The sequence below is a fragment of the Prosopis cineraria genome, unplaced genomic scaffold (assembly GCF_029017545.1).
Source record: "Prosopis cineraria cultivar Desert tree isolate PC_DT_omini unplaced genomic scaffold, ASM2901754v1 PC1, whole genome shotgun sequence".
Classification (NCBI taxonomy): Eukaryota; Viridiplantae; Streptophyta; class Magnoliopsida; order Fabales; family Fabaceae; genus Prosopis; species Prosopis cineraria.
The window spans coordinates 11,583,443-11,611,405 of record NW_026555332.1 but is presented as its reverse complement, the minus strand read 5'-3'; the positions used below and the strand labels follow the sequence as shown (position 1 = coordinate 11,611,405).

Here is a 27,963-nt window from a genome sequence, read left to right as displayed (position 1 = left end):
GGATGATTATTGGATATTAATTGAGCGATACATTCATATAGTCATAGATAATCAGGTTAAAAGAAAGAAAGAAAGAAATAGGAAAAATACTTCGTTTGCAACAAATAAACAAAATTAAAATTTGTTGTTTTGAGCCAAATAATTATTAGTTTTTTTAGAAAAAATTGTGATGAGCGACATGAATTTTTGTCAAGTGAGACCCACAAAGGTTGACAAGTGACATTATAAATACTGGATCTTCTTCCAAGAATTTATGTCCATGAAAGCATCCACCATTAGCTCCGAAAATTTGAGAGCGACAAAAGTCTGCCTGACGTTGTCATGATGGATGGTTCCTGCAATAAAAATATTGTTGTGCTTGGTTTTCTTTGGTTGCTTACCTTATCAAATGTTGATTTATGCATTTGCAGTGCATCCTCTCAAGCTCAATGCCTTCCAAGTGAGCGAGAGGCCTTGCTTAAGCTGAATCATCGTCTTTCAGATACTTCAAACAGGCTTGCCTCTTGGTCTCCCCATGAAATTAATTGTTGCAACTGGGAGTTCGTTGTTTGCAGCAACATCACAGGCCACATTCTTGAGCTTCACCTCACAACTCCTTCAGAGTTATATGAGACATCAAAGTTTGGTGGTGAGTTACATTCTTCTGTGCTTGATTTGAAGGATTTGAATTACCTAGACTTGAGTGGCAATGATTTTGGATATATGCAAATTCCTACTTTTCTTGGTTCAATGGCTAGCTTGACACATCTTAACCTATCTCATGTTAGGTTTAGTGGAAGCATTCCTCTTCATTTATGGAATCTTTCCAATTTGATCTATCTTGACCTTGGAGGTAATCATTTTGAAGGAAATATTCCTCATCAAATTGGAAGTCTCTTCAATTTAATCTATCTTGACCTTGGAAATAATTATGATCTCAATGGAAGCATTCCTCATCAAATTGGAAATCTCTCCAATTTGCTCCATCTTGGCCTTAGATATAATGATTTCAGCGGAAGCATTCCTCAAGAAATTGGAAACCTCTCGAATCTAAACTATCTTCAACTCCAAGGTTCTCTACAGTCTTCCATGGATAGAGATGTATTCTCAACATCTATTGAAAATCTTCATTGGCTTTCTACTCTATCTTCTCTCCAATATCTTGAGCTCATTCATGTAAACCTATCCAATACCTTTGATTGGTTACAGGTTCTAGATTCACTTCCCACCTTGAGAGAATTGCATTTGTCAGGCTGTGATTTTAATAATCATTTTCAACCATCCAACTCAAACTTCTCATCTTTAATTGTCCTTAGTATTTCTGGTTGGTACTTTGGCAGTTCATTGATCCCAAAATGGATATTTCAATTGAAAAATTTGGTTCATCTTCAATTATATGATAATGGTTTTCCAGGTTCCATCCCAAATGGCATTCAAAACTTAACACTCCTTCAACATCTTGATTTGTCCCAAAATCGGTTCAACACTTCCATCCCCGATTGGTTATACAGTTTTAGTCATTTAAAGTCTCTCATTCTCTTTTATAACTATTTGGTTAGCACAATTTCTAGTAACATTGGAAACTTGACTTCTCTTGTTACCCTTGATTTGAGTGATAATCTTTTAGAAGAGCTAATTCCAATTTTAATGGGAAATCTTTGCAACTTGAAAACATTGTCTTTCTCAAGCAATAAGCTCAACCAACAAATTTCTAAAATATTAAAAATCCTTTCTGGATGTGCTTCACAAGCATTGGAAATTTTTTATATGGCTGGTGCTAGATTATCTGGCCATCTCACTAACCAGATTGATCTTTTCAAAAATCTTATTGAACTTGATCTCTCTTTCAACTCCATTCAATGTCCCATACATGGCTCATTGGGAAATCTTGCATCTCTAAAGTACCTTAATCTAGGTAATAATTCCATTAAAGGAGAACTTCCTAGCTCCTTAGGAAATCTTACATCTTTGATATGTCTTTCTCTTCACGACAATGCTATTCATGGTGCATTTCCTAGCTGGTTGGGAAATTTAACATCATTAATGCTTCTTGATCTCACAAACAATCAACTTGATGGAAATCCTTTTGAAATTCTAGGATCACTCTCTAAACTGAATGGCCTTTATTTGGGACAAAATCTCTTTCAAGGAGTCATCAAAGAAGCCCACCTTGTTAATTTTACCCAATTGTGAATATTCTTATCATCAAAAAATCAATTCACTTTACAAGTAGGTCCAAATTGGAGTCCTCCTTTTTAGCTCATGCAGAGTTTAAGTTTGGCCTCTTGGAATTTAGGTCCCCACTTTCCTTCATGGATTCAATCACTAAACCATCTTTATTTTTTGGACATCTCGGATACAAAGATTTTTGATTCTCTTCCAACTTGGTTTTGGGACACAATAGGCAATAATGTTGAGTATTTGAATCTCTCTCACAATCATATTGAAGGAGAGCTTTCGAATATGCGAAGAAACACAACTTTTCCCCATGTTGTTGATCTAAGCTCAAATAAGTTACATGGCCAATTACCATATACACCACAAAATCTAGTGTACATAGACCTTTCAAGCAATTGGTTCAGGATCGATTGCTCATTTCTTGTGTCATAAACAAGAGGAGACAAGATTCTTAAATTTTCTTAATTTGGCATCAAATAATTTATCAGGTAAAATACCTGATTGCTGGATGACATGGCGACATCTTCAAACAGTGAACTTAGAGAACAACAATTTCATTGGGATCTTAAACATATCCATAGGATCCTTTCCTTGGTTGGAAACATTGAACCTTCGCAATAATAATCTTTTTGGAAACTTTCCTACCTTTTTAAAGAACACGAGCAACTTAGTTTCCTTGGATTTAGGAATGAATCAATTTTCAGAAAGGATTCCATCATGGGTTGGACAAAGGTTGTCAAATTTGAGGATTCTTGTTCTTAGATCGAACAAATTCTGTGGTCCAATTCCACGTCAACTTTGTGGCATGAGTGTTTTACAAATTTTGGACCTTGCACAAAATGAATTGACAGGACAAATACCAAAATGTGTCAAGCATTTGAGTGCTATGTTGGTGATTAATAGTAGTTTAGAGTCATCCATTTCTTTTCCAGACATGTATGCCGATTCACTATTGATAGTTGAAGAGCTAGTATTGAAAGGAAGAGTTTATGTTTACAGCACCATCCTTGGTCTTATCATCAGCATGGACTTTTCATGTAATGAATTATCTGGAGTGATACTGACAGAAATCACAGCACTTAAGGGACTCCATTTTTTGAACCTTTCAAATAACCTTTTTATTGGCCAAATTCCTCAAAACATTGGCAATATGAAATCATTGGAGTCTATGGATTTTTCAAGAAATCATCTTTCAGGTGAAATCCCGTCGAGCATGTCTGAATTAAGCTTTCTAAGCTTCCTAGATTTGTCTTACAATAATTTGAAGGGGAAAATTCCAACAGGGACCCAATTGCAAAGCTTTGAAGCATCAAATTTTGCTGGCAATGATTTGTGTGGTCCTCCGCTCACCATCAATTGTACATCAAACGGCTCTAATGGCAAACACCAAGAAGTTGACCATGTGAATGGAATTAATTGGTTCTTTGTGAGCATGGCATTTGGATTTATTGTGGGATTTTGGGCTGTGGTGGGTCCTTTGCCCTTTAGTAGGTCGTGGAGGTATGTTTATTTCAAATTCATCAATAACATGTGGTACAAATTGCAATCTTGTTGGTACTGGTGAGAAAGCTAAGGCAAACTTGGACTTGGAAAGTTGGTGTCTTTAGAAGATCAGCGGTTTATCTATCTTGTAATCATATTATATATGCTCTTCAATGATGAGATAATTGATATAAATAAATTCTTTGACAGGTATTGTTTAATTGAACTATGGATATTGCATCATTGTATAACGTATTCCATGTGATGAATGAGTCTTTTTCCAATAGATGCATTAAAGATAACACCAAAGGAAACACATTTATGTATTTATTTCATAAATTACCTTTTAAGAATTAACATGAATTTATAAAAGGCTCCAAACCTAAATTATTAATGCATTTATGAACAATTTCGTGATCTCCAATCTAACATCTGTATAATAATGAAACCAAATCTATTCAATGCATTAGCCTTGAGTAAGCAATACTACATCTCACAAACCAGTAACTGTGCAAATGCACAATAATGATCACGTGGTTTCAAAAAGAATTTAATTTACTAATAGAGGCTGATCCAATTGATAAGGATTTGTCCATAACTCACAAGGTTGTGAGTTTGAATCCCACTGCGTGAAGATCTAAGATCAATCCGCATATATTGAACTAAACATAACACACTCTGATCTGGGCCTTTTTGATGTATCACTCCACATTCTCTAGAATTGGTTTGATGGTTGTCCATGGCAACTAATGGAGAGAAAATTAATTTCATTCATGTATTATAATTTTATTAAATTCGTTCTTAAATATCTATTATAATTCTCACGAGTTAAAGCTGATAACTTTTTGACCAAACAAAGTCGATAACTTTAAAAAACTTTGCTTGTAACATTCTTATTTTATCTGGTGTGTTTATTTTTGTTATAGTTGAGTCTATTAAGAATTAGTATGATAGAAAATCTGAAATATGATGGTAATAATTTCAGATATTCCCTGTAACCACAAATCTACGCAGCAACTATCCATAAGATAAAAATAGTTGAGAGAAAATATTTTTATCGAATCATAACTAAATTCAATATCTTTGATCTTTCTAAGTTATTTGAGTTTTTAAGTTCTTTTATCACAAATTTAAAAAAATCACAGTGCTTGAATATAACCTTTCATTGAATTTTATGATTTATATATATATATATATATATATTGTTTGCCCTTATTGACGGACACAAAAGTAATAAGTCAATAACAAAAGACTTTAAAAACAATTTATTTGGCATTAAAAAACCATGTTTGTAATTTTGACGTTTTTAATGTTCATGACGATAATGAGTCAATTACGAAAGACTTTACAATGTTAGATTATGACAACAACAAAATTTTCCGCAGCGCGTAATTTAATAATTTCTTTTCTCCAAATAAAAATAAATAGTATTTTTCATTAACAATTCTTGCGTGAAAAAAATTAAATGTTCGGACAAAATTAATAGCAAAAGAAGTTGGAAAGCCCCTTCTACACGTTGTGACGAATTATGAGGCTCTCAATTAATCTCTAATCATCTTCTTAGGTACGAACATCTTTAGAATATTGATAACGAATCTTATGAAAAATTTTCTGCAATCACAACGCAATTTTTTAAGTTGAATGACTATACAATTAGATGCCTCTTTTTAATTATATTCAAAAGAATGGAAAAGATGAGTGAGTAATTTTACAATGAATACTAATAATATATATATATATATATAGTACAAAGTGGATAAAAGAATAATTTTGGCCAGCTACTTACATGTTAAGATGAAATCAATATTATGATGGCATATTCTTAAAATAAGATTAATTAAAGAATCGAATATATAATTTGAATATCTCTTATAATAGAAAAACAATATATAATCAAATACAGGCGGGATTTCTTTGCTATTCTTACATGGAGGTTTTTCATGAAAAAATTTGGGCCCTATATACGAATGAAAATAAGATTACTCTTATTCATAAAAATTATATAAATATCATTCATTGTGTCCTAATTTATGAATATTGCTCATTTTTAGTATGTGACTAATTAGCTTTAATGTTTTATGAAATAGACATCCCAACTTGCATGGATACAGCATTTGAGAAAATAACAGAGTTATCAATTAGATGATGGGCCTTTATTCTAACCACCAATACACAAATTATCATTTAGCCTGGCTTCAAGAAAAATTAATTTGATTTTTTTAAAAAAATGTTTTTTGTTTTTATATTTTTCTTACTTTATACATTATTTGTTCGATCAACCTTTTAAAGTTTTTCTTTTATTGAAAAGTTTCAAAAATTATGGTGCATGGAGTAAATTTCCACAAAATTTTATGATTTTATTTATATGTATATGTAACAAGTCCAGCACAAAAGACTAAAAAAAATTGAATTACAACTAAAAAAGGAATTTGCAACTTTGCCATTTTTAACACGCACGTAAATAACATGTTAATTAGGACAGATTTTACAAGATTGGATTATGGCGACAAAAAAACTTTCTACAGCACATACTTGTACACTTTTTCTCCTTGGAATGCCCATTCCACACACTGTGAAATTCCAACTACATTGGCACTCTCATTTTTTTTCCCAAATCCATATTCATATTTTATAATTTCTTTATAATTTTAAATTTTCTCTAAATTCTAACCATTTGAAATTCCAACTATACTGGCACTCTCATTTTTTTTCATGTTTTTATTTTTGATACTTTTGTTACTCTTACATCTCCTCTCTTTCTTTTCTGCGTCTCTCACTAGTTTAAAAATAAAGTTAAGCTCGTCAATTTTTAACCTTCCGTTTCTGCTTCAAATATTATTAGCTTGTCTCTTTTTTATCTTTAAAATTTTATACACTATTCAAATAAAATATTTTAAATGCACGGATTTTAAAAGTGATATTTTAAATTTAAAATTCAATTTCATCCATCCAAACACTAACTATAATTTATATTGAAAATTAATGATGATTTGGAGTACCTTTAATTTTCGTGGAGCTATATGATTTTACATATACGTTCTGTTGTTGATATGCACAAGCGCTTTAAGACAATGATCAAAGACTTGGAAAAAAAAAAGGGAAAATAAAACAGAGGTCCCACACAAGAATTAAAATTGCTAAAATGTCCCACAAAATGTAAAAATAATATTCTGAAGACCCATGGATTGTAATTGTAAATAAGTTTTTCTAACTTTATCTTTCATCTCCTTCAATTTTCTTAGGTCACCTTCGCTGCCTTCTGGTGCTTGAAGCTTTCATTATTCTTTCCTTTTCTCTTGTAGCCTGCACTATGAACTCTTGGCTACTCTACTGTATCGATTTTGAGAAAATATATATATTCATTGATTATTTGTTTGCTGTTTGTTTTTGTTAATTCATTTTATTATTTTTCGGCTTGCTAATGCTTCCGCAAGACATCCCATTCCATTCCCACGCTTGCCTCTGAGCCCGCCAAACGCTAGCTGCCAGACGTCGTGTCTTCCTCGGTGGTGGCCTTAGAAAGAAGGAGATGACGGAAGATGAAAGGTAGAGTAAGTAAGGGCATTTTGGTAAATGCACATAAAAGCTTATTTACAATTAAAGCTCATGGACTTTAAAATTATTTTCACATTTCGTGCAACTTTTTGACTATTAGAGTTATTGTATGGAACCTCTGTATGATTTTCCCTATAATTTTTTTTAATTACACATAAAAAAGAACTCAACTTTGCCGTTTGTAACATGTAAGAAGAAAATAAGTCATGAAAGACGTTAAAAAGTTAGATTATGAGTATAAAAGAATTTTTCATGACATATAATTTAACAACTCATTAGTCTCATTCATTTACTATTCAAATGTGGAAATTTTGAAAGTTGGGACCAAAGTACTAGCAAATGGATGGAGAAATATCAAGTTGCGACTAATTATATGACTGTTAATTAGTCTTTAGTCATCTTGTTTCGAGCAAACATGTATAGAATGGTCCAAAAAGATTTGAGATGAATTTTTTCCTTAGAATTTTGTTTTCTTTCTACTTTATTTTCTGGTAACTAGTGCAATATAAATCACAATGCTTGAATGTAACCTATCATTGGATTCTATGATTGTGTGTGTATTCCCTCCGTTTTTATATATAAAAGAAAAAATATCACTTATTATTTTGTTTTTTTATAAGCAAAATTGCATATCTCAATAAGCATTTATTACAATTTTTTTGAACTACCCCTCATAAAATATAATTTTCATTCACGATAAATAATTAAGGAAGTCTTATTTTGATTCTATACAAGGGTATTTTAGTCTATACAAATGTTATAGTTAATCAATTTTTTTAAAATGTGAAATACAATTATTCTCGCTTATATATATATAAACAAAGGGAGTATATGTTTACCTTTATTGAAGGGCATAAAAGTAATAAGTCAATGACAAAACACTTCAAAAACAATACATTTATGAACTTAGAATATTTTGTTTGTATTAATTTTGTAGTTTTTAATGCGCATGACCATAATGAGTAAATTATGAAAGACTTTACAACGTTAGATTATGACAACAAAATAATTTTCCACGGCATGTAATTTAACAATTTATTTTTTCAAATAATAATAAATAGTATCTTTCATTAACATCATGTGTGGAGAATTTAAATATTTGGACAAAAGTATAACACGGATGGATATATATATCACAAAAATAATAGAAAAAGAAGTTGGAAAGCCAATTCCACACGTTGTGACTACTTATGAGGCTGTGACTTAGTCTTTGATCAACTTCTTGAATACAAACATGTATAGAGTGCCCCCACCTTAAAAATAAATTTCCTCTTATATGTATAAAATTTATATAAATATCATTTATTATGTTCTAATTTTCATTTCTCATATTTAAAAGTTGACAAAACTTTTAATAAAAATGCCGTGTTGAATTGTCATTGCTCTAACAACTAATGCACAATATAATAACGAATTAATGATCATGTGGCTCCAAAAAGAACTAATTTGATTTTTATTATTTTTTTCGTTTTTATTCCTATCTTAATTTATACATTATATAGTTGATCAACCTTTTAAATTCCTTTCATTTGTTACAAATTTATGTATAGCTATATTGGCGGCCTAGTGCGTGCCCACTTTGTTAACCAATGTTGTTTTATAATCCTACTTTGAATAATAGTATTTACCTCATCTTGCTGAAAAAAATGGACCATCATATCACGGTCATTAACTAATTAAAGGCTAAAGTATATATTTAGTCCTTTAACTTTACATAATGTTTTATTTTAACTCCTAAACTTTATAAAGTGTTTTTTAGTTCCTTAAATTTGCAGTAAATATATTCTCATATTCTTAAGCGTTTATTACCTTCTTGTTTTTGCAGTAAATGTCTAGCAATCTGATCTTTTTTTTAAAAAAAATTTAACCATGAAGAGGTTTGATTTGGCTATCAAATGGTTTGTGTGCGTGGGCTTTTGGGGGGGGGGGGTTAAGATATAAATCATGTTTTTGAAATTGTTTGTCATCATTGATATAGACACAATTAGAAAATTAGAAGCAAGTCCAAGGGTGCAACAAAGGCCTTGGCAGAGCTATATTGTGAGTAATTTGATCAGTCTTTTAAGGGTGTGTTGGGATACATGAGGATTTGGATTTTGATTTCAACCCAATCTCTCATTTAGATACATAAAAATGTCTATGAATTTGGATCCATGTTTTATTTTAACTTCTTTGTAATTTTAAATTTTTTTTAGACCTTATTTATTTGAAATTTCAACTACTTAGGCCATCTCATTTTTATTGTTGAGGCCTCTGTTACACTTGCCTTTCTTCTCTCATGTCTCACCAATTAAAAAATAGAGTTAAACTTGTTATTCTAAATCTTCTATTTTTGCTTTGAATATTAGCTTGTTTTTCTCATATCTTGAAATTATTTACATTATACAAAAAAAAGGATTTTAAATGTGATGTTTTTAATCTAAAATTAAAATTTAAACTTATCAATTCAAACACTATCTATAGTTATATTATACTTGCAGTAACATTTTGTGGAGTTGTATGATTTTATGGTTATTCAGGAGCACAAGAGTATTAAGTCAACGATCAAAGACTTTAAAAAGTAGAATTAAGCATAAAAAAGAATTTAACTTTGGCGTTTATAACAAGCACAAAAATAATAAGTCAATTACGATAAAAGACTTCATAGAGTTAGATTATGACTATAAAAGAATGTTCTCCAACACATACTTTAACAACTTCTTTTCTTTAAATAATAAATAGTCTCATTCGTTTACTATTCAAGTTTGGGAAATTTGAATTTTGGGACCAAAGTAATAGGAAAAGGATGGGAAATATCAAAATGATTTGAGAAGAATTTTCTCCTTTGGAATGCCCATTCCACAAGTTGTGACTAATTATATGGCTCTTAATTTGTCCTTAGTCTACTTCTTACAAGCAAGCCTGTCTAGAATGGTCCACAATGATTAATTGAGATGAATTTTCTTTTTTCTTTTTTATTTATTTGCTAGTAAATTGTGCAATTCCCACATACATTTTACTCTCTAAATGATTATTGATAATGTAGATGTGTTTATGATATTTGGCGAGGTACTTCAATGTTATGTTGAAATTATTTGTATTTTGGCATATTTTTAAAGTAAAAGGATTGACTACATAATTTGAACATCCTTTATAACAAGGAAAATTTTTTCTTTATATCTAAATAGGATTTGTTTGTTACCCTTACATCGAAGGTCTTTAAGGAAAAAAATCATTTGGACTTGATCGATGAAAATAAATTTCCTTTCCATTACATAAAAAAATATATAAATATAATTTCTTATGTTTTATTTTTATTGCTCTTTTCATTAATTAGGTGCCTATATTTTTTCACATGCAACATGCATGACAGAGGACCAAACCATAACATGCCATTATTCTAATCAGTAATACATAATAACTACTAATGATCAAGTGTCTTCGAAAAGAATTAAATAGATTTTCTTAAAAACAAATTCTTAACTTATGTAAGAGACTGTTCATTGTTTGAAGGAAGAAAATAATTAGAGAAGAATTTTTTACTTGGAAAGCCCATTCCACACTTCAATCCAAAAAAGGAAGCTCATTCCACACGTAATTATATGTCTGACAATATATATAGATATATGTATATGGCACTTAGACTTGTTTGTTTAAACTTTTATACAAAAAAATTAATTATTCTTTTTTTAAAAAATTATTTTATAATTTCTATCTAAAATTTTGAATATAATCAGAATATGAAAAGAAACAAATTTTTTTAACATTTTAAGAATCTAATTTAAATAGTTTTAAAAATAATGTAATATGATATATGAGATAGAATGTCATACAAACGCATTGATACATAAAAATATCATTAAATTTTTAAATGATTAAATAAAAAAAATATTTTTAAACAAAAATTCACAAATCTAAGAATAATTAAATAATAATCACTTTTTATTATTATAATCATATATAAAATAATTTGTACTTTATATAAAATCAAAAAAAATAATTTTTTAATAAAATATCTACTCCTTTTAACCTTAAAAAAAGTTCCTTAATCAGTCTTTAATCCTTTTTTATGACAAGAAATAGATGTGAGCTTGATATTATTTATAGAGCTGGTAATTCAAATTTAGTTTGGCAAAATGATAATTTTTTTAATGTTTGGGCCTCTTCAAGCAAATGGGCCTGATTTGGGCTTAGTTCAAATACCTTAATAAAAAATTATATTTTTAAAAATATATAAAATGTAATAAAATTTAAGTAATTTTTTAAGTTGAAGGTCATTTTATAATAATGTAATAAATATTTAAGTGCATTACTATAGATATTTTTTAAAAATTAAAAATATTTATATTTTCATATTTTTATTATTTTTAATTTATAAGACATTCAAAATAATATTTAAAATATATTTTTTTATTAATTTTTATATTTTAAGGACCATATATTGTTTAAAAAAATTTTGAATCCTATACATTGTTTAAGTATCCAAAATACATATTTTACATTTTTTTTATAATAAAATAATTAATTTTAAAGCACAAAATTTAATAAAAAAATAATTTCAAAAATAAAATTTAAAATTTGGGCTACTCGAAGCCAAAACAACCAGAAGAAATTTGGGTTGGACTTAACTATTTAGGATTTTTAAAGAGTCAGCCCTATCCGGATTCAAGTCTATTTGTGACTTGCCGGAATTGCCAACATTAATTATTAAGAAATATCCAATCCTCTGATTGAGTTATTATTGCTATAAGCTTGTCGTTAGCTACCCAGCACTGTTGTTGAGCGATTTAAATATTTTGAAATACTAGATATTTGTAAATTTTTTTTGAAATTTATCATTTAAAGAAAGAAGGAAAAAATTTTATATTTTATAAAAAATAATGAAATAATAAAATAACATTGAAAAAGAAAAAACTTGACATTCCTGTCAGTCACATGACCTGATATTCATTAGCAACTTCCTGGACCTTTCCTCATGTGTCAAACAAAACATATTACGAAACTACTAATAGCTTTTCCTTTTATCTATCTCTCCTTTTATTCCTTATTCTATAAAGTTAAAAATGATACCTGGAGACGATTAATATATTATTTGAATCGTAACTATTGTTTATATAAGAATAAAACTGTCAGGCTTAGAATAATTATGGTGCTATGTTTCTTTTCTTTGTACTGCTTTGTATTGAATTTAAGTTTTTTTTTTGTTTTGTTGTTTTTTTATTTTTATTTTGTTCGTTGTATTTTATTTATCTTTGTAAAGTTTATGATTTTTCATGATATTTTATGGTTCTGCAAAAAAAAGAAAGAAAAGAAAAGCATGTACCCAATACTAGTTAGATTGGGTGACACTGATTAATTAATTAATGCTCTTTAAGTAAAATATTCATCCTATTTAAAATGTTTATCATCACGTTATTCAGTTGTGTGAAGGGTACAGTACAGTTGTTAATTGTGACAAGGAATATCAATCAAACAAGACTTTTCTGAGTAGAAAGCCCGTTCCACACGTTAATTATGACTGACTACATATATATATATATATATATATTGTTTGTGGGGGGCTCTTTATTAATTTTGTTTTTAGGAAAAAAAATCATCACAAAAAAAAGAAGGATGGCTGAAATTAACATTCTATCATTCAACTTTATAATGTTCAATGAGAATATATATGTATATAGTCTATAAAAAAAAGAATATATATATATATAGTTAGACAAGATTTTTCGGTGTGCATATGACACATTTTTTAAATCAAAAGTTTTAATATATAATTTAAACATCTTTTATAATATATAAAAATATTCTTAAATTAAAACGGTTTGAGTGCAAGGCAAAAAAGAAATCAATGTTCAGATAAAATGATGATTTAAAGATTATTTACAAGTTTTTTTCCCTTTTTTATGGCATGGTGGATATGTTTGCTTATTACATTATGAAAAATTATGCAACAAGAAATTTTTTGCAATGAATATGGAAATATAACTGAATAGAATCTTAAAACAAAATAAATCAAATATAATTTAATCTTAAAATTTTTGGCAAGAATGTTGTTTTAAAATTAACATAATTTGATATTCATTTAAGAAAGTGATTATTGAATATCAATTGAGCCACTGACTCATATATCCGATCAGGCTTAAAAAATGAGAGAAAGAAATAGGAAAATACTTCTTTTGCAACAAACACACAAAATTAAAATTTGTTTTTTGGAGCCAATATATATATTTAAAAAAATTATGATGATCCACGTGAATTTATGTCCAATGAAACCCACAAAGATCCACAAGTGACATTATATATACACAGCTCTCTTCTTTTGAGAATTGTATTGCCTTGAAAGTATCCATGACAAGATCATAACATTTGTGAGCGAAAACCTTTGATTGATGTTGTCAGGATGGATGGTTCCTGCAATATTAATGTTCTATTTATTTTTCTTTGGTTGCTTACCTTAGCAAATGTTGATTTATGCATTTCCAGTGCAACCTTTGAGGCTCAGTGCATTCCGAGTGAGCGAGAGGCCTTGCTTAAGCTGAAGCATCATCTCTCAGATCCTTCAAACAAGCTTGCTTCTTGGTCTCCCTATGGAATTAATTGTTGCAACTGGGAGTTCGTTGTTTGCAGCAACATCACAGGCCACATTCTTGAGCTTCACCTCACAACTCCTTCAGAGTTATATGAGACATCAAAGTTTGGTGGTGAGTTACATTCTTCTGTGCTTGATTTGAAGCATTTGAATTACCTAGACTTGAGTGGTAATGATTTTGGTGATATGCAAATTCCTGCTTTTCTTGGTTCAATGGCTAGCTTGACATATCTTAACCTGTCTCATGCTTGGTTTGTTGGAAGCATCCCTCTTCATTTATGGAATCTTTCCAATTTGATCTATCTTGACCTGGGAGGCAATTTTTTTGAAGGAAGTATTCCTCATCAAATTGGAAGTCTCTTCAATTTAATCTATCTTAACCTTGGAAATAATTATGATCCCAATGGAAGCATTCCTCATCAAATTGGAAATCTCTCCAATTTGCTCCATCTTGGCCTTGGATATAATGATTTCAGCGGAAGCATTCCTCAAGAAATTAGAAACCTCTCGAATCTAAACTATCTTCAACTCCAAGGTTCTCTACAATCTTCCATGGATAGAGATGTATTCTCAACATCTATTGAAAATCTTCACTGGCTTTCTGCTCTATCTTCTCTCCAATATCTCGAGCTCATTCAGGTAAACCTATCCACTACCTTTGATTGGTTATAGGTTCTAGATTCACTTCCCACCTTGAGAGAATTGCACTTGTCAGACTGTGATTTTAACAATCATTTTCAACCATCCAACTCAAACTTCTCATCTTTAATTGTCCTTAGTATTTCTGGTTGATACTTTGGCACTTCATTGCTCCCAAAATGGACATTTCAATTGAAAAATTTGGTTAATCTTCAATTACGTTATGATGGTTTTCGAGGTTCCATCCCAAATGGCATTCAAAACTTAACACTCCTTCAACATCTTGATTTGTCCCAAAATGGGTTCAACACTTCCATCCCCGATTGGTTATACAGTTTTAGTCATTTAAAGTCTCTCATTCTCTCTGATAACTATTTGGTTGGCACAATTTCTTGTAACATTGGAAACTTGACTTCTCTTGTTACCTTTGATTTGAGTGGTAATCATTTAGAAGGACCAATTCCAAATTCTATGGGAAATCTTTGTAACCTGAAAAAATTGGATTTTTCAAGCAATAAATTCAACCAACAAATTTCTGAAATATTAAAAATCCTTTCTGGATGTGCTTCACAAGCATTGGAAATTTTTTATATGGGTGATGCTGGATTATCTGGCCATCTCACTAACCAGATTGGTCTTTTCAAAAATCTTATTGATCTTGGTCTTTATTACAACTCCATTCAAGGTCCTATACATGGCTCATTAGGAAATCTTGCATCTCTAAAGTACCTTTATCTAGGTAATAATGCCATTAAAGGAGAACTTCCTAGCTCTTTAGGAAATCTTACATCCTTGATGTATCTTTCTCTTAGGGACAATGCTATTCATGGTGCATTTCCTAGCTGGTTGGGAAATTTAACATCATTAGTGCTCCTTGATCTCACAAACAATCAAATCGATGGAAATCCTTTTGAAATTCTAGGATCACTCTCTAAACTGAATGACCTTCATTTGGCACAAAATCTCTTTCAAGGAGTTCTCAAAGAAACCCACCTTGTTAATTTTACCCAATTGCAAACATTCTCAGCGTCAAAAAATCAATTCACTTTACAAGTATGCCCTAATTGGAGTCCTCCTTTTCAACTCTTACGGAGTTTACGTTTGGCCTCTTGGAATTTAGGTCCCCACTTTCCTACATGGATTCAATCACTAAACCATCTTTATATTTTGGACATCTCGGACACAAAGATTTTTGATTCTCCTCCAACTTCGTTTTGGGACACAATAGGCAATAATGTTCCGTATTTGAATCTCTCTCACAATCAAATTGAAGGAGAGCTTTCGAATATGTGGATAAACACAACTTGGCCCTTTGCTGTTTTTGATCTAAGCTCAAATAAATTGCATGGCCAATTACCTTATACACCACAAAATCTAATGTACATAGACCTTTCAAGCAATTGGTTTTCAGGATCGATTGCTCATTTCTTGTGTCATAAACAAGAGGAGACAAGATTCTTATGGTTTCTTAATTTGGTGTCAAATAATTTATTAGGTAAATACTTGATTGCTGGATGACATGGCCATATCTTCAAACAGTGAACTTAGAGAACAACTATTTCACTGGGATCTTAAACATATCCATAGGATCCTTCCCATTTTTGGCAACGTTGAACCTTCGCAATAATAATCTTTCTGGAAACTTTCCTACTTTTTTGAAGAACACGAGCAACTTTGTTTCCTTGGATTTAGGAATGAATCAATTTTCAGGAAGGATTCCATCATGGGTTGGACAAAGGTTGTCAAATTTAAAGATTCTTATTCTTAGATCGAACAAATTCACTAGTCCAATTCCTCATCAACTTTGTGGCATAAGTGTTTTGTAAATTTTGGACCTTGCACAAAATGAGTTGACAGGACATATACCAAAATGTGTCAATCATTTGAGTGCTATGTCGGTAATTAATAGTAGTTTAGACTCATCCATTTCTTTTCATGAAGCTTATGGTGATGCATTATTGGTGGTTGAACCACTATTATTGAAAGGAAGAGTTTATGATTACAGCACCACCCTAGGTCTTATCACAGGTATGGACTTTTCATGTAATGAATTATTTGGAGTGATACGAATAGAAATTACAGCACCTAAGGGACTCCATTTTTTGAACCTTTCAAATAACCTTTTTATTGGCCAAATTCCTCAAAACATTAGCAATATGAAATCATTGGAGTCTATGGATTTTTCTAGAAATCATCTTTCAAGTGAAATCCCATCGAGCATGTCTGAATTAAGCTTTCTAAGCTTCCTGGATTTGTCTTACAATAATTTGAAGGGGAAAATTCCAACAGGGACCCAATTGTAAAGCTTTGAAGCATCAAGTTTTGTTGGCAATGATTTGTGTGGTCCTCCGCTCACCATCAAGTGTACATCAAACGGCTCTAATGGCAAACACCAAGAAGTTGACCATGTGAATGGAATTAATTGGTTCTTTGTGAGCATGGCATTTGGATTTATTATGGGATTTTGGGCTGTGGTGGGTCCTTTGCTCTTTATTAGGTCGCATTTGGATTTATTATGGGATTTTGGGCTGTGGTGGGTCCTTTGCTCTTTAGTAGGTCGTGGAGGTATGCTTATTTCAAATTCATCAATAACATGTGGTACAAATTGCAATCTTGTTGGTACTGGTGAGAAAGCTAAGGCAAACTTGGACTTGGAAAGTTGGTGTCTTCAGAAGATCAGCGGTTTATCTAGTAATCATATTATATACGCTTTTCAATAACGAGACAATTGATATAAATAAATTCTTTGACAGGTATTGTGTAATTGAACTATGGATATTGCACCATTGTATAACGTATTCCATGTGATGAATGAGTCTTTTTCCAATAGATGCATTAAAGATAAGACCAAATGAAACACATTTATGTATTTATTTCATAAATTACCTTGTAAGAATTAACGTGAATTTATAAAAGGCTCCAAACCTAAATTATTAATGCATTTATGAACAATTTCGAGATCTCCAATTTAACATCTGTATAAGAATGAAACCTAACATATTCAATGCATTAGCCTTGAGTAAGCAATACTACATCTCACAAAACTAGTAATGCTATCATCAACAACAATCAAACAACCAAGTTAGTATTTCGTTATATCTTACGATATACTTCATCCCAAAATAAATCATTAGGATGATGACGATGACGCCGCTGCCAGCAGACTTCTCTTGGATTGCCATAGATATCCAATTCCAATTATAATTCAAATGATGTGAAAGCCGAATAGGCTTTGACTATGACGCCTGACTGTGAATACTATAAATTATAGAAACTAGTTATCATAGTTTTTATGCATTGTACATTGAATACTGATGATATAGATGTGTTTTTGGTACAAAGTGGATAAAAGAATTATTTTGGCCACGTACTTGTATGTTAAGGTGAAATCAATATAATTAGTATGGCATTTCGTAAAATAAGATTAAAGACCGAATATATAATTTGAACATCTCTTAATAATTAAAAAAAAAACAGTGTATCCTGAAACATAGATTTGATTTGTTTTCTATTCTTACATTGATGATTTTCATGAAAAAATTAGTTTGGACCCTATATATGAATGAAGTTTCCTCATATTCATAAAAAATATTTAAATATAATTCATTATGCCCTAATTTTTATTAATATTACCTATATTTATTAGGTCATTAAACTTTAATAAAAATGCGTTGAATAAACACCCCGACTTGCATGAATACGGCATGTGAGAAAATATAAGAGTACTTATCCATATCAATTGGATGATAGGCCATTGCTCTAACTGTACAAATGCACAATAATGATCACGTGGTTTCAAAAAGAATTTAATTTATTAATAAAGGCTGGTCCAATTAATAAGGATTTGTCCATAACTCACAAGGTTGTGAGTTTGAATCCCACTGCCAATGTGAAGATCTAAGATCAATCCACATTTTCTAATACAGAGTCAAGCTAAGCATATATTGAACTAAACATAACTCACTCTGAGATCTGGGCCTTTTTGATGTATCACTCCACATTCTCTAGAATTGGTTTGATGGTTGTCCATGGCAACTAATCGAGAGAAAATTAATTTCATTCATGTATGATAATTTTATTAAATTCATTCTTAAATATCTTTATGATAATTCTCACGAGTTAAAGCTGATAACTTTTTGACCAAACAAAGTTGATAACTTTAAAAAACTTTGCTTGTAACATTCTTCTTTTATCTGGTGTGTTTATTTTTGTTATAATTGAGTCTATTAAGAATTAGTATGATAGAAAATCTGAAATATGATGGTAATAATTTTAGATATTCCCTGTAACCACAAACCTACGCAGCAACTATCCATAAGATAAAAATAGTTGAGAGAAAATATTTTTATCAAATCATAACTAAATTCATGATCTTTGATCTTTCTAAGTTATTTGAGTTTTTAAGTTCTTTTATCACAAATTTTAAAAAATCACAGTGCTTGAATATTACCTTTCATTGAATTTTATGATTTATATATATATATATATATTGTTTGCCCTTATTGACGGACAGTAATAAGTCAATAACAAAAGACTTTAAAAACAATTTATTTGGCATTAAAAAACCTTGTTTGTAATTTTGACGTTTTTAATATGCATGACGACAACGAGTCAATTACGAAAGACTTTACAATGTTAGATTATGACAACAAAATTTTCTGCAACGCGAAATTTAATAATTTCTTTTTTCCAAATAAAAATAAATAGTGTTTTTCATTAACAATTCTTGCGTGAACAAATTGAATGGTCGGACAAAAGTAATAGCAAAAGAAGTTGGAAAGCCTCTTCTACACGTTGTGACTAATTATGAGGCTCTCAATTAATCTCTAATCATCTTCTTAGGTACGAACATCTTTAGAATATTGATAACGAATCTTATGAAAAATTTTCTTTAATCACAATGCAAATTTTTAAGTTGAATGACTATACAATTAGATGCCTCTTTTTAATTATATTCAAAAGAATGGAAAAGATGAGTGAGTAATTTTACACTGAATACTAATAATATATATATATATATATATATCGCACAAAGTGGATAAAAGAATAATTTTGGCCAGCTACTTGCATGTTAAGATGAAATCAATATTATGATGGCATATTCTTAAAATCAGATTAATTAAAGAACCGAATATATAATTTGAATATCTCTTATAATAGAAAAACAATATAATCAAATACAGGCGGGATTTCTTTGCTATTCTTACGTGGAGGTTTTTCATGAAAAAATTTGGGCCCTATATATATATATGAATGAAAATAAGTTTACTCTTATTCATAAAAATTATATAAAAATTATTCATCATGTCCTAATTAATTTATTAATATTGCTCATATTTATTATGTGACTAATTAGCTTTAATGTTTTATGAAAGAGACATCCCAACTTGCATGGATACAGCATTTGAGAAAATAACAGAGTTATCAATTAGATGATGAGCTTTATTCTAACCACCAAAACACAAATGATCATTTGGCCTGGCTTCAAGAAAAATTAATTTGATTTTTTAAAAAATGTTTTTTGTTTTTATATTTTTCTTAATTTATACATTATTGATTGAATCAACCTTTTAAAGTTTTTCTTTTATTGAAAAGTTTCAAAAATTATGGTGCATGGAGTAACTTTCCACAAAATTTTATGATTTTATTTATATGTATATGTAACAAGTCCAGCACAAAAGACTAAAAAAATTGAATTACAACCAAAAAAGGAATTTGCAACTTCGCCATTTTTAACACGCACATAAACAAGAAGTCAATTATGAAAGATTTTACATGATTGGATTATGGCGACAAAAGAATTTTCTACAACACATACTTGTACAATTTTTCTCCTTGGAATGCCCATTCCACAAACTGTGAAATTCCAACTACATTGGTACTCTCATTTTTTTCCATATTTTTATTACTGATACTTTTATCACTCTTACATCTCTCTTTCTCGTCTGCGTCTCTCACTGGTTTAAAAATAAAGTTAAGCTCGTAATTTCTGCTTCAAATATTATTACCTTGCCTCTCTTTTATCTTTAAAATTTTATACACTGTACAAATAAAATATTTTAAATGTACAGATTTTAAATGTGATATTTTTAATCTAAAATTCAAATTCAAATTCATCCATTCAAACACTAACTATAATTTATATCGAAAATTAATGATGCTTTGGAGTACCTTCAATTTCCGTGGAGCTATAAGATTTTACATATATGTTCTGTTATTAATGTGCACAATAGCATTAAGACAATGATCAAAGACTTGGGGAAAAAAAGGGAAAATAAAACAGAGGTCCCACACAAGGATTAAAATTGCCAAAAGGTCCCATAAAATGTAAAAAATAATATTTTGAAGTCCCATGGATTGTAATTGTAAATAAGTTTTTCTAACTTTATCTTTCATCTCCTTCAATTTTCTCAGGTCAACTCTGCTGCCTTCTGGTGCTTGAAGCTTCTTCACCACCTCTTCATTATTCTTTCCTTTTCTCTTGTAGCCTGCACTCTGAACTCTTAGCTAGACGTCGTGTCCTCCTCGGTGGTGGCCTTAGAAAGAAAGAGATGAAGGAAGATGAAAGGTAGAATAAATAAGGGCATTTTGGTAAATGCATATAAAAGCTTATTTACAATTAAAGCTCATGGGACTTTAGAATTATTTTCACATTTCGTGCAACTTTTTTACTATTAGAGTTATTGTATGGAACCTCTGCATGATTTTCCCTAAAAAAAAAAAACTTTGAATTACACATAAAAAAGAACTTAACTTTGCCGTTTGTAACATGTAAGAAGATAATAAGTCAATTATGATGAAAGGCTTTATAAAGTTAGATTATGACTATAATAGAATTTTTCATGACACATAATGTAACAACCTATTAGTCTCATTCATTTAATATTCAAATGTGGAAAATTTGAAAGTTGGGACCAAAGTAATAGCAAAAGGATGGAGAAATATCAAGTTGTGACTAATTATATGACTGTTAATTAGTCTTTAGTCATCTTCTTTCAAGCAAATATGTATAGAATAGTCTCCAAAGATTTGAGATGTATTTTCTCTTTAGGATTTTGTTTTCTTTCTACTTTATTTTCTGGTAACTAGTGCTATATAAATCACAATGCTTGAATGTAACCTATCATTGAATTCTATAATTGTGTGTGTATTCCCTCCATTTCTGTATATAAAGTGAAAATATCACTTATTGTTTTGTTTTTTTACAAGTAAAATCACATATCTCAATAAACATTTATTACAATTTTTTTTAAATTACCCCTCATAAAATATAATTTTCATTCACAAGAAAAAATTAATGCAGTTTTATTTTGATTTAATACAAGGGTATTTTAGTCCATATATTTTTATTTCCAAATACAATATTATAGTTAGCCAATTTTTTTAAAATGTACGATGCAATTATTTTCTCTTATATATAGAAGCGAAGGGAGTATATGTTTACCCTTACTAAAGAGCATAAAAGTAATAAGTCAATGACAAAACACTTCAAAAACAATACATTTATGAACTTAGAATATTTTGTTTGTATTAATTTTGTAGTTTTTAATGTGCATGACCATAACGAGTTAATTATGAAAGATTTTACAACGTTAGATTATGACAACAAAATAATTTTCCACAACATGTAATTTAACAATTTATTTTTTTCAAATAATAATAAATAGTATCTTTCATTAACATCATGTGTGGAGAATTTAAATATTTGGACAAAAGTATAACATGGATGGATATATATATCACAAAAATAATAGAAAAAGAAGTTGGAAAGCCAATTCCACACGTTGTGACTACTTATGAGGCTGTGACTTAGTCTTTGATCAACTTCTTGAATACAAATATGTATAGAGTGCCCCACCTTAAAAATAAATTTCCTCTTATATGTATAAAATTTATATAAATATCATTTATTATGTTCTAACTTTCATTTCTCATATTTAAAAGTTGACAAAACTTTTAATAAAAATGCCGTGTTGAATTGTCATTGCTCTAACAACTAATGCAAAATATAATAACGAATTAACGATCATGTGGCTCCAAAAAGAACTAATTTGATTTTTATTATTTTTTATTTTTTATTCTTATCTTAATTTATACATTATATATTTGTTCAACCTTTTAAATTCTTTTCATTGTTCACAAATTTATGTATAGCTATATTGGCGGCCTAGTGCGTGCCCTCTTTGTTAACCAATATTGTTTTGTAATCCTACTTTGAATAATAGTATTTACCTCATCTTACGGAAAAAAATGGACCATCATATCCCAATCATTAACTAACTAAAAGTTAAAATATATACTTAGTCTTTTAACTTTATATAATGTTTTATTTTAACTCCTTAACTTTACTTTTTTGTCCATTAAATTTGCAGTAAATATATTCTCATATTCTTAAGGGTTTATTACCTTCCTGTTTTTGCAGTAAATATCTATCAATTTGATCTTTTTTTTAAAAAAATTCACCATAAAGAACTTTGATTTGGCTATCAAATAGTTTGAGTGCGTGGGTTTTTTGGGGGGGCGGGGTTAAGATATAAATCATGTTTTTGAAATTGTTTGTCATCATTGATATAGACACAATTAGAAAATTAGAAGCAAGTCCAAGGGTGCAACAAAGGCCGTGGAAGAGCTATATTGTGAGTAATTTGATCAGTCTTTTAAGGGTGTGTTGGGATATATGAGGATTTGGATTTTGATTTCAACCCAATCTCTCATTTAGATACATAAAAATGTCTATGAATTTGGATCCATGTTTTATTTTAACTTCTTTGTAATTTTAAATTTTTTTAGACCTTATTTATTTTAAATTTCAACTACTTAGGCCCTCTCATTTTTATTGTTGAGGCCTCTGTTACACTTGCCTTTCTTCTCTCATTTCTTACCAATTAGAAAATAGAGTAAAACTTGTTATTCTAAATCTTCTATTTTTGCTTTGAATATTAGCTTGTTTTTCTCATATCTTGAAATTGTTTACATTATACAAAAAAAGGATTTTAAATGTGATGTTTTTAATCTAAAATTAAAATTTAAACTTATCAATCCAAACACTATCTATAGTTATATTATACTTGCAGTAACATGTCGTGGAGTTGTATGATTTTATGGTTATTCATGAGCACAAGAGTATTAAGTCAACGATCAAAGACTTTAAAAAAGTGGAATTAAGCATAAAAAAGAATTTAACTTTGCCGTTTATAACAAGCACACAAATAATAAGTCAATTATGATAAAAGACTTCTTAGAGTTAGATCATGACTATAAAAGAATGTTCCTCAGCACATACTTTAACAACTTCTTTTCTTTAAATAATAAACAGTCTCATTCATTTACTATTCAAGTTTGGGAAATTTGAAATTTGGGACCAAAGTAATAGCAAAAGGATGGAGAACTATCAAAATGATTTGAAAAGAATATGTTTTTTGGAATGCCCATTCCACAAGTTATGACTAATTATATGGCTCTTAATTAGTCCTTAGTCTACTTCTTACAAGCAAGCATGTATAGAATGGTCCACGATGATTAATTGAGATGAATTTTCTTTTTTCTTTTTATTTATTTTCCAGTAAATTGTGCAATTCCCATATACATATTACGCTCTAAATGAATATTGATAATGTAGATGTGTTTATGATATTTGGTGAGGTACTTCAATGTTATGTTGAAATTATTTGTATTTTGGCATATTTTTAAAGTAAAAGGATTGACTACATAATTTGAACATCCTTTAACAAGGAAATTTTGTTCATGATATATAAATAGGATTTGTTACGCTTACATCGAAGGTCTTCAAGGAAAAAAATCATTTGGTCTTGATCGATGAAAATAAATTTCCTTTGCAATACGTAAAAAAAATATAAATATAATTTCTTATGTTTTATTTTTATTGCTCTTATTCATTAACTAGGTGCCTGTATTTGTGCATAACATGCATAACAGAGGACCAATCCATAAGATGCCATCATTCTACTCACTAATACATAATAACTACTGACGATCAAGTGTCTTCAAAAAGAATTAATTAGATTTTTTTTAAAATTTTCTTAACTTAGGTGAGAGACTGTTCATTGTTTGAAGGTAGAAAATAAGTAGAGAAGAATTTTCTACTTGGAAAGCCCATTCCACACTTCAGCCGAGAAAGACGCAGCTCATTCCACACGTGATTATATGACTGACTATATATGTGTGTGTGTGGGGGCTTGGCAGTTAGACTTGTTTGTTTAAACTTTTATATGAAAAAAATTAATTATTCTTTTTTAAAAAATTATTTTGTGATGTCTATCTAAATTTTTAAAAATAATCAGAATATGAAAAGAAACAAATTTTTGACTATTTTGAGAATCTAATTTGAATAGTTTTTTGAAAAAATCTAATATGATATATGAGATAGAATGTTATACAAATGCATTGACACATAAAAATATCATTAAATTTTTAAATGATTAAATAAAAATATATTTTAAAAAAATTCACAAATATAAAAATAATTAAATAATAATCACTATGTATTATTACAATCATATATAAAATAAAATCTACTTTATATAAAATCAAAACAAAATAATTTTTTATAAAATGCCTACTCCTTTTAATCTTAAAAAATTTCCTTAATCAGTATTTAATCCTTTTTTATGACAAGAAATAGACATAAGTTTAATATTATTGATAGAGCTGGTAATTCAAGCCAAGCTTAGCAAAATAATATTTTTTTTTATGTTTGGGCCTATTCAAGCAAATAGGCCTGATTTTGGCTTAGTTCAAATACCTAAATAGAAAATTTTATTTTTAAAAATATAAAATTTAATAAAATTTAATTAATTTTTTAAGTTGTAGGTCATTTTGTGCTAAAATAATAACTATTTAAGTGCATTACTATAGATATTTTTTAACAATTAAAATATTTCAATTTTAATATTTTATTATTTTTAATTTATAAGATATCTCAAAATAATTTTTAAAATATATTTTAATATTCATTTTTATATTTTAAGGCCCACTATATTTTTTAAAAAATTTGAGTCCTATACATTGTTTAAATATCCAAAATATATATTTTACATTTTTTGCATAATAAAATAATTAATTTTTAAAAAAATTAATAAAAATAATTTTAAAAATAAAATTTATATATTTGGACTACCTGAAACCCAAACAATCAGAAAGAATTTGGGTTGGACTTGGCTATTTAAGATTTTTAGGAAGTCAACCCTGTTCAAATTTAGGTCTATTTGTGGCTTGCCCAAATTGCCGACATTAATTATTGAGAAATATTCAATCCTCTAATTGAATTATTATTGCTATAAGCTTGTTGTTAGCTACCTATGGTTGCACTGTTGTTGAGGGATTTAGATCTTTTGAAAAATTAGATATTTGTAAAAAAAATTATGAAATTTATCTTTTAAAGAAAGAAAGAAAAAATTTTATATTTTATAAAAAATAATGAAATAATAAAATAATATTGAAAAAGGAAAACTTGACATTCCTGTCAGTGACATGACCTAAAATTCATCAGCAACTCCTTGGACCTTTCCTCATGTGTCAAACAAAACATATTACGAAACTAGTAATAGCTTTTCCTTTTGTCTGTCTCTCTCCTTTTATTCCTTACTCCATAAAGTTAAATATGATACCTGGAGATGATAAATATATTATTTGAATAGCAATTATTGTTTATGTAAGAATAAAACTGTTAGGCTAAGAATAATTATGGTGCTATGTTTCTTTTCTTTGTACTGCTTTGTATTGAATTTAAGTTTTTGTTTTCTTTTGTTGTTTTTTTAATTTTATTTTGTTCGTTGTATTTGGTTTATCTTTGTAAACTTTATGATTTTTCATGATATTTTATGTTTCTGCAAAAAAAAAAAACAAAGGAAAAGCCTGTACCCCATACAAATTAGATTGGGTGACACTGATTAATTAATTAATGCTCTTTAAGTAAAATATTCATCCTATTTAAAATGTTCATCATCACGTTATTCAAGTTTGTGAAGGGTACAGTACAGTTGTTAATTATGACAAGCATTATCAATCAAACAAGACTTTTCTACTCAAAAAGCCTGTTCCACACGTTAATTATGACCAACTACATACATATATACATACATATTATTTGTGTGGGGCTCTTTGATAATTTTTTTTTCAGAAAAAAAAAATCATCACAAAAAAAAAAGGGTGACTGACATTAACATTCTATCATTCAACTTTATAATGTTCAATGATAATATATATGTATATAGTCTATAAAAAAGAAGAATATATATAGTTAGACAAGAGTTTTTGGTGTGTATATTGACACATTTTTTAAATCAAAAGTTTTAATATATAATTTAAACATCTTTTATAATAGATAAAAATATCCTTAAATTAAAATGGTTTGAGTGCGAGGCAAAAAAGAAATCAATGTTCAGATAAAATGATGACTTAAAGATTATTTAGAAGGTTTTTGTTTTATTTTTTATGGCATGGTGGATATGTTTGCTTATTACATTATGAAAAATTATGCAACAAGAAATTTTTTGCAATGTATATTGAAATATAACTAAATACAATCTTAAAACAAAATAAATCGAATATAATTTAATCTTAAAATTGTGGGCAAGAATGTTGTTTAGAAATTAACATAATTTGATATTCATTAAAAAAAGTGATCATTGAATATCAATTGAGCCACTGGCTTATATATCCGATCAGGCTTAAAAGAGAGAGAAAGAAATAGGAAAATACCTCTGTTGCAAGAAACACACAAAATTAAAATTTGTTTTTTTGGAGCCAATATGTATATATATATATTTATATTTAACAAAATTATGATGATCCACGTGAATTTTTGTCCAATGAAACCCACAAAGATCCACAGGTGACATTATACATACACAGCTCTTCTTACGAGAATTATATGGCCTTGAAAGTATCTATTACAAGATTAGAACATTTGTGAGCGAAAACCTTTGATTGATGTTGTCATGATGGATGGTTCCTGCAATATTAATGTTCTGTTTATTTTTCTTTGGTTGCTTACCTTAGCAAATGTTGATTTATGCATTTCCAGTGCAACCTTTAAGGCTCAATGCATTCCAAGTGAGCGAGAGGCCTTACTTAAGCTAAAGCATCATCTCTCAGATCCTTCAAACAGGCTTCCCTCTTGGTCTCCCTATGGAATTAATTGTTGCAACTGGGAGTTCGTTGTTTGCAACAACATCACAGGCCACATTCTTGAGCTTCACCTCACAACTCCACCTCCTTTCCTGTATGAGACATCAAGATTTGGTGGTGAGTTACATTCTTCTGTGCTTGATTTGAAGGATTTGAATTACCTAGACTTGAGTGGCAATGATTCTGGATAGATGCAAATTCCTACTTTTCTTGGTTCAATGGCCAACTTGACGTATCTTAACCTATCTCTTGCTGGGTTTGGTGGAAGCATTCCTCTTCATTTTTGGAATCTTTCCAATTTGATCTATCTTGACCTTGGAGGTAATCATTTTAAAGGAAGTATTCCTCATTAAATTGGAAATCTCTCTAATTTGCTTGATATTAGCCTTGGAGGTAATAGTTTCAGTGGAAGCATT

At 29.2% G+C, this 27,963-nt stretch overlaps 2 protein-coding genes across 2 annotated transcripts; both read left to right on the top strand.

Annotated features, from left to right (window-relative positions):
• The first annotated feature begins 321 nt into the window (after window positions 1-321).
• On the top strand, window positions 322-2,172 carry LOC129314521 (probable LRR receptor-like serine/threonine-protein kinase At3g47570). The gene has a single exon (XM_054958016.1). The coding sequence runs from the start codon at window positions 322-324 to the stop codon at window positions 2,170-2,172; it is 1,851 nt and encodes a 616-aa protein (XP_054813991.1).
• A 493-nt stretch (window positions 2,173-2,665) lies between these two features.
• On the top strand, window positions 2,666-27,738 carry LOC129314440 (receptor-like protein EIX2). The gene is made up of 7 exons (XM_054957911.1): window positions 2,666-3,657; window positions 13,654-14,398; window positions 15,029-15,830; window positions 15,938-16,136; window positions 16,896-17,080; window positions 20,813-20,966; window positions 27,444-27,738. Exons 1-7 carry the CDS (start codon window positions 2,666-2,668, stop codon window positions 27,736-27,738), a joined length of 3,372 nt encoding a protein of 1,123 aa, XP_054813886.1.
• The last annotated feature ends 225 nt before the right edge of the window (window positions 27,739-27,963 follow it).